At 43.5% G+C, this 18,751-nt stretch overlaps 2 protein-coding genes across 4 annotated transcripts in view; one reads left to right on the top strand and one right to left on the bottom strand.

Annotated features, from left to right (window-relative positions):
* mrps11 (mitochondrial ribosomal protein S11) overlaps positions 1-8,568 on the bottom strand; it is a 28,662-nt gene extending 20,094 nt beyond the window's left edge. Inside the window, exons 1-4 of one of the 3 annotated variants that reach the window (XM_067971408.1) lie at positions 8,113-8,568; positions 6,399-6,527; positions 4,393-4,491; positions 1,126-1,255 (exon numbers count right to left, since the gene is read on the bottom strand). In XM_067971408.1, coding sequence (XP_067827509.1) covers positions 1,126-1,255; positions 4,393-4,491; positions 6,399-6,527; positions 8,113-8,141 — 387 coding nt within the window. In that variant the 5' untranslated portion in view covers positions 8,142-8,568. Of the gene's footprint in view, positions 1-1,125; positions 1,256-4,392; positions 4,492-6,398; positions 6,528-7,798; positions 7,961-8,112 lie in introns of those variants that run through there. The other 2 variants (XM_067971409.1, XM_067971407.1) reach the window with 2 other exon arrangements.
* mrpl46 (mitochondrial ribosomal protein L46) lies at positions 8,382-17,078 on the top strand. Its single transcript, XM_067971406.1, has 4 exons — positions 8,382-8,651; positions 12,807-13,005; positions 15,251-15,424; positions 16,758-17,078. The coding sequence occupies exons 1-4, from the start codon at positions 8,415-8,417 to the stop codon at positions 17,018-17,020; spliced, it is 873 nt and encodes a 290-aa protein (XP_067827507.1). The 5' UTR covers positions 8,382-8,414; the 3' UTR covers positions 17,021-17,078.
* The last annotated feature ends 1,673 nt before the right edge of the window (positions 17,079-18,751 follow it).

The following is an 18,751-nucleotide window of genomic DNA, read 5'->3' on the forward strand; positions in this document are numbered from 1 at the left end:
ATGGGCAAGCCATCTCAAGGCATTGTAACTCAGCCCATGTGGGATCACTTACAAATACAAGGTTGGCCTGTTGGGCACAAGTCTGTCACTGTGCATGTGCTCCTTCAACTGCCAGCATCTCAAGACTACATTTTTGCTTGAACAACAAGAGGTCGCAATCCAGACTTGGAAAAAGGCCTCCATGAAGTATAAGTTACAAAAGCACATCTCTTCTGCCATACAGGTAACTGTGACAGAGCTAATACACCTGCTTCCTTGGTTAACGGCAGCTTGGGGCAGATTACATCAGATGACATAGGTAGGAAAAGGGATGAGGTCCTACAGAGAGAGTTTCAGGAGCTAAGGAGGAAGTTAAAGAGCAGGACCACAAAGATAGTAATCTCTGGATTACTCCCACTGTCACATGCTAGTGAATATAGGAACAATAAGATTAACCGTAAGGTTAACATGCGTGGCTGGAGAAACAGTGCAGGAGGGAGGGCTTCAGATTCCTGGGGCATTGAGACTAGTTCTGGGGCAGGAGGGACCTGTACAAGATGGACGGGTTACACCCCAACAGGGCTGGGACCAATGTCCTTGCTGGAAGTTTAACTAGTGCTGTGGCGGAGGGGAAGTAGGATGAAGAATCAGACAGGAAAAACAAGATGTACGGAGGACTGGGCACATCAACTCCATCTCTCCTATGGTAACGATGTGTCAATGCCAAAATCATGAAACAATCTTTACTACACAAGTGTGACATTTCCATTTCCCACAACAGCCATTTTCATGGCTTCTCTAAAATCGCCATATGAATGTCAAATTAGAGGCAGTTTAGTCCTGCGAGACCATTAACTGGACTGAGACTGCCCAAACTCATTTCATGTCGAATCCATATAGTCAGCAGAGAGAGAAAACCATATCAGTTTGGGTTGATTGAACTCCTCAGCTGGAAGGACACTGTTTTAAGCCACTGTGCAATTGAGCATCTAAAAGCAGTTTAGTGAATTGTGCACGAGGATTAGTACAGCTAAAATCCTGTACTAGGTGTTGCAAGGTTTTCCAGATGCAAAAATGAATAACAGAGCCAATCCATTAAACAGGTGTAAACTAAGCATTTATACTGAAAAAGGAAAGCTGCTTTACCGCTGCTGCTGAAATGCCAGCAGTCTGAGCTGCAATTGGGGTCCCCTTCTTTGTATTCTTAAACCCTTCGGTACCACACGAAGTCCGCACCATGCTCTGCCCCTCGTGGGTAGTAACCTGAACGTGTGTGCTTAGAGAAAAACATTAGTGTGTAAGAGATAGAAAAAAGGGGGAAAGAATCACTGGAAATTTGCTAATCATCTTTCATAAACTTTCAGTTACTGCACATTTCTTTTAAATGGTGTTCATCGAGCTAAAGAATGTTAATGCTGATACACAATGCCACTTGAAACAATCCCAGGTTAAATACAGTAAGGTTACATGCAGACTAAAGCTCTCTCCACTCCGCCCGGGTCACAGAAGAGCCCTCCTCCCATACTACTGGGATTTTTCTCCATTTCCCACAAAAGTCACACTGGGACCTCTCTGGGTAAGATTGCCAATTACTGCCGAACCAGGTATAGTTTAGTGCTGTGGGTACATTACCTGTGGGTAATATCATTTCAGCCAGTAGAAGCGATCTTCATCCTGAGAGTCTGAGCTGGATTTAAACCTAGAAACCAAAGGCCAGCATCTAACTCACTCCTCCACCCAGTCCTCCCCATGGATGAATACTCTAATCAATTTTTAAAACTACAACAACAACAACTTGCATTTATATAGTGCCTTTAACATAGAAAAACACCCCAACTTGCTTCATAAAGGCGTAATCAAAAAATGGGTGTCACAGCAAAGGAGGAGATATTAGGTGAGGTGATCAAAAGCTTGGTCAAAGAGATGAGTTTTAAGAGGGTTTTAAAGGAGAATAGTGAAAAGATATGGGGTTTAGGGAGGGTATTCCGGGGCTTGGGGCCTACGTGGCTGAAGGCACAGCTGGCAATGATGGGATGAAAGGGAGGGGTGGGGAGGGGAATGTACACGAGTCAGGACAGGAATGATGGGTGAGCAGAACTTGGTGTGGGATAGGATACAGGGAGCAACGTTTTGGATGAGGTGAAGTGGATGTTAGAAGGTCAGCCAGGAGACCATTGGAATATTCGAGTCTGGAGATGACAGGCATAGATGAAGGTTTCAGTGGCAGATGGGCTAAGGCAGGAAATGTCACTGGGGTGGAAGTAGGCGGTATTTATGATGGAGAGGACATGGTTTTGGAAGCTCAGCTGCGGGTCGAACAGGACATTGTCTTGAGAACAGCGTGATTTGGCCTGAGACAGTGACTGGGGAGGGGGATTCAATGGGTGCAAGGTTGTAGAGTTTGAAGTGGGGGGGAAAAAGATGATGACTTCAATCTTCTCAATGTTTAGCTGGAAGACTTTGTGGCTCATCTAATACTGGATGTCAGACAGCTGTCCAACAACACAGAGGCAGTGGACAAGGACGAGAGAGGTGGTGTCCAGGTAGAGCCGAGTGTCGTCAGCATACATATGGAACCTGACCCCATGTCTGTGGATGATATCACCAAGGGGCAGCATGTAAACGAGGAAAAGGTGGGGGCCAAGGATAGATCCTTGGGGACTACAGGGGTAATGTTGCAGGGGTGGGAAGAGAAACCATTGCCAGAGATGTTATGGCTACGATCAGATAGGTAAGAGTGGAACCAAGGGAGGTCAGCTCATCGAGCTAGACAATGGAGGAGAGGCTTTAGAGGATGGTGTGGTTAACCATGTCAAAGGCTGCAGAGAGATCGAGGAAAATGGGAAGGGATAATGGACCACGGTCACAGTCAGAGAATGTCGTTGGTGACTTTGGTTATGGCCGTTTTGGTGCTGTGGCAGAGGTAGAAATCTGATTGGAGAGATTCAAACAGGGAATTATGATAAAGATGACCACAGATTTAGGAGGAGACAACACATTCAAGAACTTCGGAGAAGAAAGGAAGGTTAGAGATGGGGCAGTACTTTGCAAAGACACGGGGGTCAAGGGTGGGTCTTTTGAGGTGGGATTGATGAAAGCAGTTTTAAATGGGAGGGGACCAGTACCAGAGAAGAAGGAACCATTTACAGTCAGATAGAACGAAGGCCAGGTAGGGAAGTTGGGTAGCGAGCAGTTTAGAAGGAATGGGGTCATGGGTGCAGCTGGGGAATTTAAATTCAATTAATTAAATAAAAATCTGGAATTTAAAAAAAACTAGTAGCAGTAATGGTGGCCATGAAACTACTGGATTGTCGTAAAAACCCATCTGGTTCACTAATGCCCTTTAGGGAAGGAAACCTGCCGTCCTTACCTGGTCTGGCCTATATGTGATTCCAAACCCGCAGCAATGTGGCTGATTTTTAAATTGCCCTCTGAAATGGCCCAGCAAGCCACTCGGTTGTTCAAGAAGGCGGCTCGCCACCACCTTCTCAAGGGCAATTAGGAATGGGCAATAAATGCTGGCCCTGCCAGCGACGCCCACATCCCATGAACGAATAAAAAAAAAAGTTGGATCTCATGGATGAGACAAGCTCAAAGAAGGGATGAGGAGAGAAACTAGAGAGAGATGTGTGTTCAGGACTAGGGAAGAGGGTAAACTGGATGGAGGTTTGGCTTGCTGGGCAAGGAGAAGCAGAAAAACATAATTAATTTTTAACTCAAAACGAACTTAAATCTAGGGTTGCTTTGGTTAGGAAGGAGTTATTGGTATTTTTCAGAAAATGAACTTACTATATTCTGAATGTATTGATTTTTAAAAAAAAAACAAAAACGTAATAAGTTTTTCAAGGCCTCAAGTATTGCTGGTGCTTTATATATTTTTTATAGATCTAATTTCAAAATGTAATGCTTTCTGCTTCAACCACCACATACTCAAATTCAGCGAAGCTTTGAATGAATTATTGATTTAATTCGAATGTTCACTCTAGTGAGAGATGCTGTTGACACTAGAGCTGCTACACCAGCTTTAAGTTTTCTGCACAGCATTCTGATTTTTCGCTGCCATTTCCCCCCCACCCCCGTCAAACTTCTCTCCTGAAGGCACTGACTGTTGCTTGGGTGCCAGCAGCCCTCCAGCACCTCACCAAAGTGGCTATTTTTCATATGGACAGTGATTGTCCAGAAGCTATTTGATCATATGGTGCATTAAAGCCAAGCTCAATCCTGTCCTCGACCAACATCCACACGTGCGCTTTCCAGGAGTCAATGGATAGTGATCAGCAGTCGGAATCCCAGCTAACTTTTTCCCCTTTCTTAACCCGGGCAGTGAGGCCAATTATAGTGCCCCATCCACCACCCGCCTCAGATAAGCGAATTCCACATTAGTCACTAAATATCACTGCATCAGATACTTACTTATTATATGTTGCCTTGATGTGCACTATGTGTAGATCTTCATACTTTATGCCTCCCCAGCGCAAAGGGCTCACCTGTCCTGGCATTGGAGGTAGGATACTGTGAAGGACACACAAATAAAGAACTCCAGTCATTCAACAGTATGAATAACCTGTGGATGAGAAAAGGCCATTTGGCCCATTGCGTTTCAGTCCAATACATTGGTGCTGTGGGCCGCCCGTTTTTATAATTGTACATATGACAATGTACTTAGTTCCTGCTCCAATGATTCACCATAAACAAGTAATTACAAGCTCAGAGGAATGATCAATGAAGAGAATCATTATTTTGGGAGGGCAAGTGGAAAGTACTCCTCCTATACATTGAATAAAGCCCTTATTTAATCTCGTTTGGAAATTTCATCACTTTTATCAACATCCAGTAGTCTACTGGATTGTTATGTTGGGTCTTCTCTAATTGGGATACCGCTCTGCTTATGAAGGCAGCAGGTCCATCATGGATCAGCATCCCTCCTTGTCCTGCATGGTAAACCCAGTTGTCCTGAGAGGCTACAGCATTCAATACCATATGTGACTAAGACCTAGCTGTGCCTGTTTAACTGCAGTTATTTAGCCACATAAGTGATCCTTCCGATCTTTGCAATAGCTAACATATTGTGAAGAATTTGTAAGCATGAAGTAAGTGAAAGTTTTACAACACCCACTGCAAAGCCAGATGGAAAGGAAGAGAGTGATTCACAATACCAATTTCTGCTAAATTCCTTCAAGTCACACCAATGCATAAGGTTTATGCTCTATACTTAGACTTACAGATCAGATTCCTTACCATGCCCTCCCAAATTTCCTCACCTTCTTAAGGCATTGACTCTTGCTGGAGTATGGTTCCATGGACACAGGTAGCCCCTGGTTCCTCATGTATGTGGCCATTCTCCAAACTGACAGCTTGACTAAGTGAAAGCACTCTCAGTTAAACGGCAGATAAATGAAGTTGAGATACAGATCGGCCATGAATGGTGGAACAGGCTTGAAGGATTAAATGGTCTACTTCTGTTCCTAGCACTCTCAACTGTGAGTCAGAAAGTTATGGGTTCAAGACTCACTGCAGAACTTGACCACATAACCTAAGCCCCATCTGCCTGTCCAGGTAGACATAAAAGACCCCATGGCACTTTTTCACAGGTGATTGCCAGAGCACTGGGAGCTCTCCCAGTGCTCTGGCAATCATTCCTCCTCAACAAATGCTTCCAAAACAGATTAACTGGTCATTTATCTCACTACTTTTGAAGGACCTTGCTGTGTGCAAATTGGTTGTGTTTGCCTGCAAAACAATGACTACAAGTCAAAAGCAATTTATTAGCCACGAAGCACGTTGGGATGTCCTGAGCACACGATATAAATGCCAGTTCTTTCTTCTTTAGAAAGTGAATGTCAGCAAGCTATTTGAACAAGTGGGGAAATCACAATCAAGCCCAATCCTGTTCTCACCAATGTCCACTTTCCAACAAGGGTCAGTGGATAGTGAGCCTGAATAGAAACCCTGGCTAATTTTTCTGCTCTCTAGCCTAGAGGCACTGAAGTCAATTGTAGAGGTGCTGAAGTCAATAGTAGTGCCACCTATCACACATTCCAGATTTTACAAAACCTGCTAAACAGAAGGTATCTGGAAAAGTTCTGTACTATTACCAAACAGGAAAAGGTTAGGCACCTTTTGTCCAGTTCAAAGCCAGACTGGGCATTTAAAAAAAGACTGTTTACCTGTGTGAAACAATCAGATTGCCAATGTGCAAAATGGGGCTTGGCTCCACATGAAAGGCCAGATCATTTTGCTTGTGGCCTTTATTAAGATCCTGTCTCAGAAAACAGGACTTTTCCTGTTCAGTTTTCAAACATCACAATTTTTGGGTGGCCACTCCTGAACTTGGACTGTCTGGTTCAAAACTGGACATTTGGTTGCCCTCAACAGCTATCTAGTTTAAAACAGTGCAGCTGATAAAGGAGGTGAAATACCTGAAGTCTGCTGAATGCCTGGCTTGTGTTAGCTCTGTGGAGCTGCTCTCCTTTTCTGCCAATTCCTGCAGTCTCTGTAAACTGGTGTGTACTCGTTGGCACTGGGCCTCCACTAAACTAACATGAGGACTGGGAGAAGAAAATGTAGTCAAGTTAGTATGAATACAAATCAAATGCCACACATTAAAGATTTAAATGGACTGAATTTACTTTAATGACTGCAATAACCAGAACTCATACAATGGCCCTGTGACAGTGAACAATGAAGATTTGACCTCATTCCCACCCTCCTATATCACTGAACTCCTGGTTTCAGCCCCACTACTTTGGTTAAGCACATGGAGCCAAAACATTTGCACTTCTTTTCTTTATATGTCAGTACTGAAAGCTGTCCTGCATTTTCAGAGGTGCTGCCCTTTGGGTAAGACAATAAAGCAAAGCCCCACATGTCTGTTTCTGTGGTTTAGGCAGATGATAAAGATCCCATGGCTCAATTGTAAGGCAAACAGAGAGGTCTCCATGCCCTGGCCAACATTCTTCCTCAAACAACAGCAAAACCAGATTAATTGGTCATTCAACAATTTGTACTTAAATAGCACCATTTGAATTAGGCATAAGGAAACTGATGCTGAGTCAGGAGGGGGTGACCAAAAGTTTGGTCACAGGGATGGCTTTTTAAAAGAGAGGTGAGGAGCTTTAGAGACTGAGTTGCAAGAGTTAGCATTGAGGTGGCTGAAGGCCCTGCTGCTAATGATATGGTAAATGAAAGGGGGATGCACAGAAGGCTGAAGTGTTTGGGACAGGATGTAGAGCTGGAGGAGATTGCAGAGAATGGACGACAATGCCTTGGTGGGATTGATAGACAAGAGCAAAGCTTTGAAGGACTAGCATCCAATGTAGGTGAGTAAGGACAGGGATGCTGGGTGGATGTAGAACACCATATGTATATGGCTTTGGATAAATTGGAATTTATGGAAGATGGGAAGAAAGACTTGCATATATGATTTAGCACTTTTTTGAAGTCTAGTCACAGTTGTAATGCAGCAGCCAATTTTGCACACAGCAAGGTCCTACAAACAGCAATGAGATAATGACCAGATAATCTGCTTTGAGTGATGTTGGTTAAACCAGCAAGGACAGATATTGGGAGTAGTAGAGTTTGGAGGTGACAAAGGGGTGGGTAGCGATTTCAGCAGTGAATGGGTGGAGGCGGGCGGTGGACATAAGCGGTCTTGGTGACTGAAAGTGAGTGGGACTAAATGAACACAGAGCCAGACAGACAGCGCACAATGGGCCGAATGGCCTCCTGCGCCGTAAAAGGGCAGGAAGGGGCGACTGGTGCCCATGGAAACGTAACCCAGCAGCGGTCAGCGCCCTCTGAGGAAGGCGCATCTACTAACCGGCAGCCCATGGCCTGCAGCAGCCCCCGGCCCAGCGACCACAGCACATTCCGTGGCCCCAACATTCCCTGATCGGACGCCCGTGGCTCTAACCCAGCTCCTAGGCCCTGGCTTCCTCAAGTTGGGCCCTCACGCTACCAGGCCCAATGAACTCAAAGTAACCCCACAGCTGCCACCAATACAGGGAGGAGGGGGGGGGTTTGGTACTTGGCTATACAAGTACACGTATTTCTTTAGGTTGAACACTCCTATAGGAAAAAAAGCCGGATTATGTTTAACATATGATTCTATATTTTATAAATATTCAGCTTTACTGGTTAGGGTTAGGATCATCTTGAAACATTTTCTATGAGGCGACACCCTTCCTCCCCACGGCACTTAGTACCGTCCTGCGCTGGCTGTTCCACTTATTTATTAGGGGAAGTTAAAACAATTTCCAATTGAATACGGCACGATTTTCAGCTATCCCCGTGTGGTGATTGCCGGCAGCCCTCGATATCGTAGACTTGCTCCAGGTTACAGTGTCACAGTGTGAGATAATGAGGTTATGCCGGGTTTAATCGTGCGTGATTATAGTTATCTCCCCTCCATGTGCGCGTGGTAGCGCTGGTGTAAGATGGCGGCCGCGCTGCGTCGGCTCCCCGTGTTTGGGCTTCTCGCCGGACCCGAGCTCGGATTCAGGCTCAGGGGAGCGGTGCGAGGTTCGGCGCTCCATTCCTTGAGGGCGACGGGTGGCCCGGGCCCGGGGGTGTCCGGTTGGGAATGCTGTGGCGCGCTGTGTCTGCAGCGAGCGGCCGTTGTATCGCGGGAGATGAACCCGATGGAAAGCGCGTTCGCGCGACTGCTGGAACAGGTAGGCGCGGGCACGCGCGTAGGAACAGTACGAGGGCGCGCCTGGAGATTACAGGGTGCGCGCCTGAGAGGCGGGAGCACTTGGGGGGGCCCCTCCTTGAACATAGGAACAGGAGTAGGCCATTCAGCCCCTCGAGCCTGTTCCATCATTCAATTAGATCATGGCTGATCTGTACCTTAACCCTATTTACCCGCCTTTGCTCCATGTTCCTGGATACCTTTACCCAACACAAATCTGTCAATCTCACCCTTGAATATTTCAGTTGACCCAGCATCCACAGCCTTATGGGGAGTGAGTTTCACATATTTCCATTACCCGTTGTGTGATAAAGTGCCTTGGGACGTTTTACGATGTTAAAGGCACGATATAAATGCAAGTTGTCTGATTTCACTCCGTAATGGCTTTGTTCTAATTTTAAGATCGCGCCCCCTTGTTTTTGTTATCCCTAATTGTGAATTTTGTATTCTTTTAAGATGAGAGACATTGGTGTAGAGCAATGCAACATTTGCCTGGTGTGGCACTATACCATGCTGTCCATCAGGCTTACTTGGAGTCAGTTAGTTCAAGTGTTAGAGGGTAAAGCTCGCTCTACACTGCTCTGTCAAGCATTTCAGGTCACATCCTCAGAATACAACACATCTGTACAGAAAAGAAAGAACTTCCATTTAAATCTTGCCTTTCATCATCTCTGGATATCCCAAAGTGCTTTACAGCCAATGTGGCGCGGTCACTGTTGTAACGTAGGAAACGCGGCAGCCAATTTGCGCACAGCAAGGTCCCACAAACAGTAACGTGATTGTGACCGGATAATCTGTTTTAGTGATGTTGGTTGAGGGTTAAATATTGGCCAGGACACCAGGGGAACTCCACTGTGGGATCTTTTACATCTATCTGAGGACAGACTCTGTTTTAACGTCTCATCCGAAAGATGGCTCCCCCTGACAATACAGCACTCCCTCAGTACTGTAGTGGAGTGTCAGCCCAGATTTTGCACTCAAGTTGCTAATTATAATTATAAATTACTAATGCACTCTGAGGGAAATTCACTTTTAGTGGGCAAAGCTACAGGAAGGTGCGGACCCTGTTGGAAAAGTCATTAACAAGTTAGTATGTTATTGGGAAGGAAGCAGGAACTTTGATCTCAAAGTCAGAGTATCCCACAGTCACTTCATCATTAATCATTGAACACGTTCAGATATTAGCCCTGCTGGTATTGACAATCCAAAAGGGGAGAGAGTGTATGAACTTTTTTTTTTAATCAATTATACCAGGGCTTGAAATGAAGGTGCAGAACCACTGAGCAGTATTTCAAAAAGGGACTGTCCATTAAACTCATTTGTATACAGAAGTACAAAGCAGTTCACGTTGGGCATAAATCCCTAGCGGATATTGTTTAAGCGTTGCACATAACCATTAATCTACCTATATTGGTACAGTTTATCCTGTTGTGAAAATTATTCATGGCCCCTAACACAAGTCACTGGTGTATAGTGAAATAAGCTCAACATCACCAATCAAATGGAAATTTTGTTACCTTGTCTTATACACTGATCAGTCATGGCTCATGACTAGGCCACTTTTTTTTTTAAAAACTATACCTGGTGCGGCATGATATTAGGCTGTCCATCAGGTTCCACCCTTGTCTGTACTGAGTTATTTGATCTGAGCTGGAGCAGCAATATGGGTGCCCCTGGGCCAGAGAGGGGAAAAATCATCCAGCGTTGCTGCTTCTGATCCAGTGACCGCTGATGGAAAGTGCATATATATGAAAATATCGAATTTGGCTGTGATAGCTTCCACAGTCAAATAGCTTTCTGACATTCAGTGTGTCTAGACTCACACTTGAAGAATGGCTACTAGGGTGAGGTATGGGAGGGCTGCTAATGCCTGTGACACTGTACCCCATCGAGTCGGTGTCATCAGAAAGAGAGAAAATTGATTTTTTTTTTAAAGAGAGAAATCAGGAGGGCAAAAAGGGGATATGAGATTGCTTTGGCAGATCAGGCAAAGGTGAATCCAAAGAGCTTCTACAAATACATAAAGGGCAAAAGGGTAACTAGGGAGAGAGTAGGGCCTCTTAAGGATCAACAAGGTCATCTATGTGCGGAACCACAAGAGATGGGTGAGATCCTGAATGAATATTTCACATCGGTATTTACGGTTGAGAAAGGCATGGATGTTAGGGAACTTGGGGAAATAAATAGTGATGTCTTGAGGAGTGTACATATTACAGAGAGGGAGGTGCTGGAAGTCTTAACGCGCATCAAGGTAGATAAATCTCCGGGACCTGATGAAATGTATCCCAGGACGTTATGGGAGGTTAGGGAGGAAATTGCGGGTCCCCTAGCAGAGATATTTGAATCATCCACCGCTACAGGTGAGGTGCCTGAAGATTGGAGGGTAGCAAATGTTGTGCCTTTGTTTAAGAAGGGCGGCAGGGAAAAGCCTGGGAACTACAGACCAGTGAGCCTGACATCTGTAGTGGGTAAGTTGTTAGAGGGTATTCTGAGGGACAGAATCTACAGGCATTTGGAGAGGCAGGGACTAATTAGGAACAGTCAGCATGGTTTTGTGAGAGGAAAATCATGTCTCACGAATTTGATTGAGTTTTTTGAAGGGGTAACCAAGAAGATAGATGAGGGCTGTGCAGTAGACGTGGTCTACATGGACTTCAGCAAAGCATTTGACAAGGTACCGCATGGTAGGTTGTTACATAAGGTTAAATCTCATGGGATCCAAGGTGAGGTAGCCAATTGGATACAAAATTGGCTTGACGACAGAAGACAGAGGGTGGTTGTCGAGGGTTGTTTTTCAAACTGGATGCCTGTGTCCAGCGGTGTGCCTCAGGGATCGGTGCTGGGTCCGCTGTTATTTGTTATTTATATTAATGATTTGGATGAGAATTTAGGAGGCATGGTTAGTAAGTTTGCAGATGACACCAAGATTGGTGGCATTGTGGACAGTGAAGAAGGTTATCTGGGATTGCAACGGGATCTTGATAAATTGGGCCAGTGGGCCGATGAATGGCAGATGGAGTTTAATTTAGATAAATGTGAGGTGATGCATTTTGGTAGATCGAATCGGGCCAGGACCTACTCCGTTAATGGTAGGGCGTTGGGGAGAGTTATAGAACAAAGAGATCTGGGAGTACAGATTCATAGCTCCTTGAAAGTGGAGTCACAGGTGGATAGGGTGGTGAAGAAGGCATTCAGCATGCTTGGTTTCATTGGTCAGAACATTGAATGCAGGAGTTGGGATGTCTTGTTGAAGTTGTACAGGGCATTGGTGAGGCCACACTTGGAGTACTGTGTACAGTTCTGGTCACCCTATTATAGAAAGGATATTATTAAACTAGAAAGAGTGCAGAAAAGATTTACTAGGATGCTACCGGGACTTGATGGTTTGACTTACAGGGAGAGGTTAGACAGACTGGGACTTTATTCCCTGGAGAGTAGGAGGTTAAGGGGTGATCTTATAGAAGTCTATAAAATAATGAGGGGCATAGATAAGGTCGATAGTCAAAATCTTTTCCCAAAGGTAGGGGAGTCTATAACGAGGGGGCACAGATTTAAGGTGAGAGGGGAGAGATACAAAAGGATCCAGAGGGGCAATTTTTTCACTCAAAGGGTGGTGAGTGTCTGGAACGAGCTGCCAGAGGCAGTAGTAGAGGCGGGTACAATTTTGTCTTTTAAAAAGCATTTGGACAGTTACATGGGGAAGATGGGTATCGAGGGATATGGGCCAAGTGCAGGCAATTGGGACTAGCTTAGTGGTATAAACTGGGCGACATGGACATGTTGGGCCGAAGGGCCTGTTTCCATGTTGTAACTTCTATGATTCTATGATTCTATGAAAATGACTGGTTAAAATACCTAGTAATGTGCAGACACTCTGGATTTTGAATCTTGGACTTGAAGCAGCATGTGTCCTACTCTAACATTTTAATTGGGGAATTGCTGGCTTTGTTTTACAGATTTAAAAAAAAATATTGCCCACTAGTGCAGTGAGTGCCTTGAATCATTCTTAGTGTTTTCCAAGTTTTATTCTGCTTGTTGTGAAACACTTGACCTAGAGGCTACTGTTTAGAAAGCCGACTGGCAGGTTCAGCCCTTGCTGGTTTCCTGAAGTGCAAGTGATCTCTTCTACATTTTACAGATAGAACTGGAGAAGAGCCTCTACTCTGATCACGAGCTCCGAGTCTTTGAAGATGAAGAAAAGATTCGTCGGAGGCAGGCAGTCGATTATGATTCGGACGAAGAAGATGATGTTGGCCAAGACATTGTGACTGGCCAAGATCTGGAAGATATGTGGGAACAGAAACTCAAACAGTTTAGAGCTGCTGATAGAGTACTAGGTCTGTGTCTTTTTCTGCTCAACAGTATTCCATATTTGACATAAAGTGCTAATTAGTACCGTGTTTCTTGCCAGGGATGCAGTATATGCTGCCCAAAGTTATTCTTTGAACGAAAATGAATTGCATTTGAATCAAAGTCTACACAATTTAATTTCACTGATTATTACATGATCGCCCCATTTCCTACTTCAACTCATTCATTAAAACCGTAGAATTCCTTATCACCCTCAGTCGTTCCTCATACAATCCTGGCTTTTGCAACTAAAGCTTGGTGTCACCTAACCACTTTCTCTTCACTTTTCTCATCTTCTGTCCTACTCATTTCACTCTTGGCGGTGGGGTAAGATTGCAATAGTTGATAGAAAAACATCCAACATGTCGGAATATATTCTTGGAATTTCCAACATCCCATCTTTACATGTTAAAGGGTTTTGGACCTCTTAACATTTCTTAATAATTAACTACTGTTAGAGTGTCATTATCTTGACTTTGATGTTGTCTTAAAAGCTCATCTCTATATTCACATCTGTTTTCACAAACAAATTGATCCATCAGTTATCCTCCAAAACATGCCATTTTGACAGGTTTCTCACCCTTGTAGCACCAACCTCAGTTTTAACATTTGTGAATCCCTTTGTCTCCATTTTCCTATGAGACCTTGCTTCTCCTAGAATTCCAGTATTAACCCTTGAGGTTTTCCCAGAATAAAGTAGTGTGGTTCAGGGCAGTACTTTCATGCAGTGTACTGTATTTACCTAGGTTCCTGTATAATAAAAAAAATGATTGAGAAGCGGTCTGTTTGTGTTGGGGGGATTGCAGTCTAAAGTGGCTGGTGCTCAACAGAATGTGATTCCTGATGTTTACAATGCAGTCACATCTTGCTGAGTACGGCACACTTTAAATTGCAGTCTCACTGATTTTTCACATAAATCGCCTTGGGGAGAAGGCTGCAATGTTGTTGAATTTCATAACAAAATTCCTGCTGGAATGCAGCTTTGAGTTGGAGGAACTTTCAGCATTAAGTAATTGCATGTGTCTCAGCACTCAGTTTAAGGTACAGTTACACATATTAAAGAGTGTTCTAAAAGGCCCTTCTGAAACACCGGGTTGGAGGTTTTATGTTTGCTGCCGGGCTCTTCTAATATCATACTGTTCGTTGTGCAGCCTGCCTGCTGGAAATATATACTGTCCATCATTGTGGATTTGTAATCTCAGTGGTGCTTGGGGAGAGATTGTAATGATTTATTTGGCTTGTAAAACTGCCTCTGACAACCACGGAACGTTTTTAATTTTATTCTTTCAGTCAGATGTTCTGAATGACCGCATGGGAGCGAGGCAAGTGCTGTCATTATTATAGAGAATACATGATGGCAGGGACACTATTGAAGTGTTCTGATGTTATGTCCAACTTCAAGAATGACTCTTATAATAGTTATTGCAAATCCTGAAAGTCTGTAAACAAAGTCCCAAACATAATTTTTCTTCATATTTCACCTACTTTAAATTATTTCCCTTTTCTAAGCTTTCCCAATAGTTTAATTGTTGGGAGTTTATACAAGATACAAACTCATTGCTGCATCATTTTCAAATTTGAATATAGATGGCTCAGTGAGTAAATAACACTGCGGTGTGGTACTGAGCCATGTAGACCTGGAAGGTACCCATTCCATCAATAGCTTGTGCTGAGGTAACTGCTCGCCTAAGGTCGCAGTAGAGCTGGTATAATTGGCATCAGTGTACCTGGGCTAGGGAGGATAAAAATAATCAGCAGGTTCCTGCTCCTAAATCCACCAAACAACACAGGTGGATGTTGACCGATGACCAGATTAGACTTTTCTGTGATATACTCAACGATGGTATATCTTGACACTCACTGCTTAAGCCTTCGCATGAAGAATGACTACTTGGGTATGGTAATGGAGAGTGGCTAGCACCTGTGAAGCTGTACCCCAGCAACAGTAAGCACCTGTGGGGAGAAAAGCATTCTCTTCCTCTCTTTTGAAGTAAAAAAACTTAATGTTTAGATTTAAGTGTTAGAAGTGAAAGTGCAATAATGATCAAGAAATCTCAGCTCCCTGGAAGAAAATGGAACTATTCATGATCTTTTTGGATTATTTTATGTGTACCCTTCCTCGTTGGAAAATATCCCGAGTAAAATTTGCTCAATCGTTTCTTGTAACAGGGCCAACGGCCGTCTAGACCATTGTTCAAAATATGTGTGTTTTTTTTTCTACCTGTCTCTTAGAAAATGACAAGAAGAAGGACAGATCAACATTGAACAGACGATTGGAAGAAAAGCTGACATTATTAATAAAGGAAAAAGTGGGGGATGAAGAGATCTGGTTGCTGCCACAGAGTGAATGGAAGCCCGGGGAAGCAATGAGGCAAACTGCAGAGCGCACCCTCTCTGCACTGTCTGGTAACAACGTTTTTAGAAGCTTTTTATATGTTCTGTTAAATTTGATTAGTAAATTGTGTAATTGAAAAAGTTTGTTGCTTGTTAGGCAGTCCTCTCATTTCTAGCCTTCAATCATCTCACACTATCACAACCTCTCCTGTCACTTTTATCAATACAACTACAGTAATTTCTCCTCCGAAGTTTCCAGTTTTGTTTCTCTTTATCTCCAAATGTTCCATCCTACACACCCTCCTCCCTGCATCCTCATTGTGTTGAAATCAAGACTCATCACAGAGTCTCTTACCCTAACTGATTATTTACCAGGACCTCAAAACTTTGGAACTCCTTACCTCCCTCAATCTTCCTTCTACGGTCAATAGGCTTTCAAACCCAAGCTTGATGTCACCTACTTCTTGATTTGTCTTGTCTTCTCTTAACCTTGGTAAAATCCTGCAATAGGGATCTCATCCTTTAACTGGGTTTCCTAATGCTAGGTAGAAGTTTGGATTCTAAATCTGGCCTCAGTGCTCTTGATTGCTATTGAGTGATCTTTCCTGGGAACTGCACCTGTGGCGATGTTGGATGAGGATAGAGTCAGCCTACAGCTGAATACTCTGACACTTAAACTCAGGTACAGGGCACCTGGAAAGTATCCCCAGGAGAGAAAACTAAGTTATCTAGAATGAGTTGCGGTTTAAAAAATGAAATGCAACGCATAGTTACCTCTTCCCAGGGGAGAGGGGAATTTAGGTCAATGTTCTCCGATTTAAGGTCATGATTTATAAGGGTACTGTAGAGTTTGAGTTAAAATACTTGCATTTAAAGAAATATTTGTAGTCACATATAATGAGTTACTTTATTGAAGTGCAGTGAATCCTGTTATGTATGTGAACACAGTGGTCATTCTGAATGCCTTCAGATCTTTAATATCCATCTCAACCACTGGGATAGGCAAATGGGACTAGTCTCATCCAAAGAACATCTGCGACATTGCAGCACTCCCTCAGTACTGCACTAAAGTATCAGCCTATGTTATGTGCTCAAGTGCTAGAGTGGGTTTTGAACCCACAACCTTCTGACCCAGAGCTAACTTGAATGTTCACAGTTATCTCTAATTTAGGAGGAACTAGAGGATGAACGCCCATGATAAGAACATGTGTCAAACATCACTCCAGGCCTAACATCAAACGGGACTAGTAGTTGTTCTGTACCTGCACAAAGAACAGATGTCTTTCCTCCTTAATTATTTCTGTTCCTGACATATTTAAGTTTGTTTCCTCTCACTATAAAGGTAGCCGCCACCTTTGGAATATAACTTTTAATTTTTTTTTCCCCCACCTCTTTAATTTTGTAGGAAATGAATTACAAGCTGTTTTTCTGGGCAATGCTCCGGCTGGCTTCTATAAATACAAGTATCCCAAGGCCACGCGAACTGCCAACATTGTGGGGGCCAAAGTGTTTTTCTTTAAAGCCTTGCTGATAAGTGGAGACCTCAAGACAAAAAAGAAGGGAGAGTACGTGTGGGTAACTAAGAGCGAACTGAAGGACTACCTCAAACCAAAATACTTGCAGCAAGTTAATCGCTTCATCTTTGATACCACAGCAATGCACGTGTAGAATATTTGTTTTATTTTGTTAAAATGGAATAACTGTGAAAATTAAATTATATACTGAATTTTATGTTTCTCCCACTACGTTCTCTCAAATCATAATATTTTGGGGAGTTCCTGAGTCTTTTGTTATGTTAATTCATAGGAACAAAAGAAATAGGAGCAGGAATAGGCCATATGGCCCCTATAGCCTGCTCCATCATTCAGTAAGATCATGATTGATCTTCTATCTCAACCCCACTTTCCTGTCCTATCCCCATATCCCTTGATTCCCTTAGTATCCAAAAATCTAATAAGTGACTAGTTCCTGTATGATCAAAACTCTGACTGGGAAGGTCCCACGTTCAAAGGGGGGAATCCCAAGTCCAGGACATTGTTCCGTTTCTGTAATTTCTCTGTACAGAGTTCATGCCCTCAAACATGCAGTCAGGGAAAACCACTCCCCGACCTACACTTGTCTGTTCCCAGCCATCGGGTGGTTCCCCTTCCAACAAAATCCGAGGTCTTCAGCCTAGTTCCTAAACTGAAGCTGATTTTTAAGCATAAAAATTGTTTAAATATTGTATTTGTTAAATATATATCAATGTATAATTGGCAAATACTGTAATCATGCATTTTGCACTTAAAAATTGGTTTCAGGCTGGGTGGGGGGTGCAGTTTGAGTTACTTTCTCTGGAGTCCTACTCCAATGCACCCACCCCCAACAATGCTCCCAGATCCCATTCATACATGTCTGGGTTTTTATGCCAGTTATTCTTTGTGCGTTCAGCGTCACTAGCCATTCTAATAAGCAGGCCTCGTGTCCAACGCGAACGAACCTGAGCCTTTCCCGCCCAATATATATGTGAATTTACCGAGACCCAGGGTCGAATAGAGACTCCTTGCCGGTGTACTTGTGTTTACTGGCACATAACACGTGCCACAATGTGATCAGAAGGTGGATATGTATGCACTCTTACCAGACTGAGATTCAGGCTACAAACAATAGATAAATTTATTTAATGTTAATGAATAGTATTCAGTACAAATGAATACAGGAATTACAAAATTTACTAAGCTTCTCAATCTCAAAATAAGAGACAGTGCTCCCATACCAACCTTCAATATAAACCTGATCCTTGAAATACATTCACTTGTTACATGCTGAAATGTTATCACAGAGCCCAGTATCTGCTAGCTTCAGACTGACTGCAGACACGGAGAAAGTTAGCTGCAGATGCACCATTTCAAATCCTTTGAAGATACAATGAAACAAAGGACATTTACAAACTGTTTCTCTCAACTATATAACAATTACAAAGGATGTTTGAATTAAATGGAATGGGTTGATTCGTCGATTTGTATCAAATACCTTGAATGACCTGTTATACAGCTCCCCGTCCAAGTACAATGGCAACAATCAAATCATGCAAAGCAAGGCTTCCAATCCTATAACTGTTTCTTCCTTATCCTGAATCCAGTGCACATGCTATGCAACTTGCAGAAACAGCTAGCAGTAACTGACATCCAGTATGTGCTTTAACCAGCAAGAATCATCCAATAAATAATCTAGCATAGATATAAAAGCATAATTTTTGTTGCACTGACCTTGACATCCCAATGCTTCAAGATCCTGGAATCTCTTTTTCTCTCTTCCCCCTCCCCCCTCCCCCCCCCCCCCCCCCCCCCCGGCCTCCACAGTTCTACCATGCTCTTAGAGCTCTTCTCTAGCAATTCCACACTGAGTGTTCCTCACTAG

Source organism: Heptranchias perlo, chromosome 34 (assembly GCF_035084215.1).
Source record: "Heptranchias perlo isolate sHepPer1 chromosome 34, sHepPer1.hap1, whole genome shotgun sequence".
NCBI lineage: Eukaryota > Metazoa > Chordata > Chondrichthyes > Hexanchiformes > Hexanchidae > Heptranchias > Heptranchias perlo.

Bases quoted from the DNA above. Each gene is read 5' to 3' on its own strand.
- mrpl46 (XM_067971406.1), top strand. From the start codon at position 8,415: ATGGCGGCCGCGCTGCGTCGGCTCCCCGTGTTTGGGCTTCTCGCCGGA. The intron at 8,652-12,806 runs GTAGGCGCGGGC...TACATTTTACAG, and splicing joins TCGCGCGACTGCTGGAACAG to ATAGAACTGGAGAAGAGCCT. The intron at 13,006-15,250 runs GTCTGTGTCTTT...CCTGTCTCTTAG, and splicing joins AGCTGCTGATAGAGTACTAG to AAAATGACAAGAAGAAGGAC.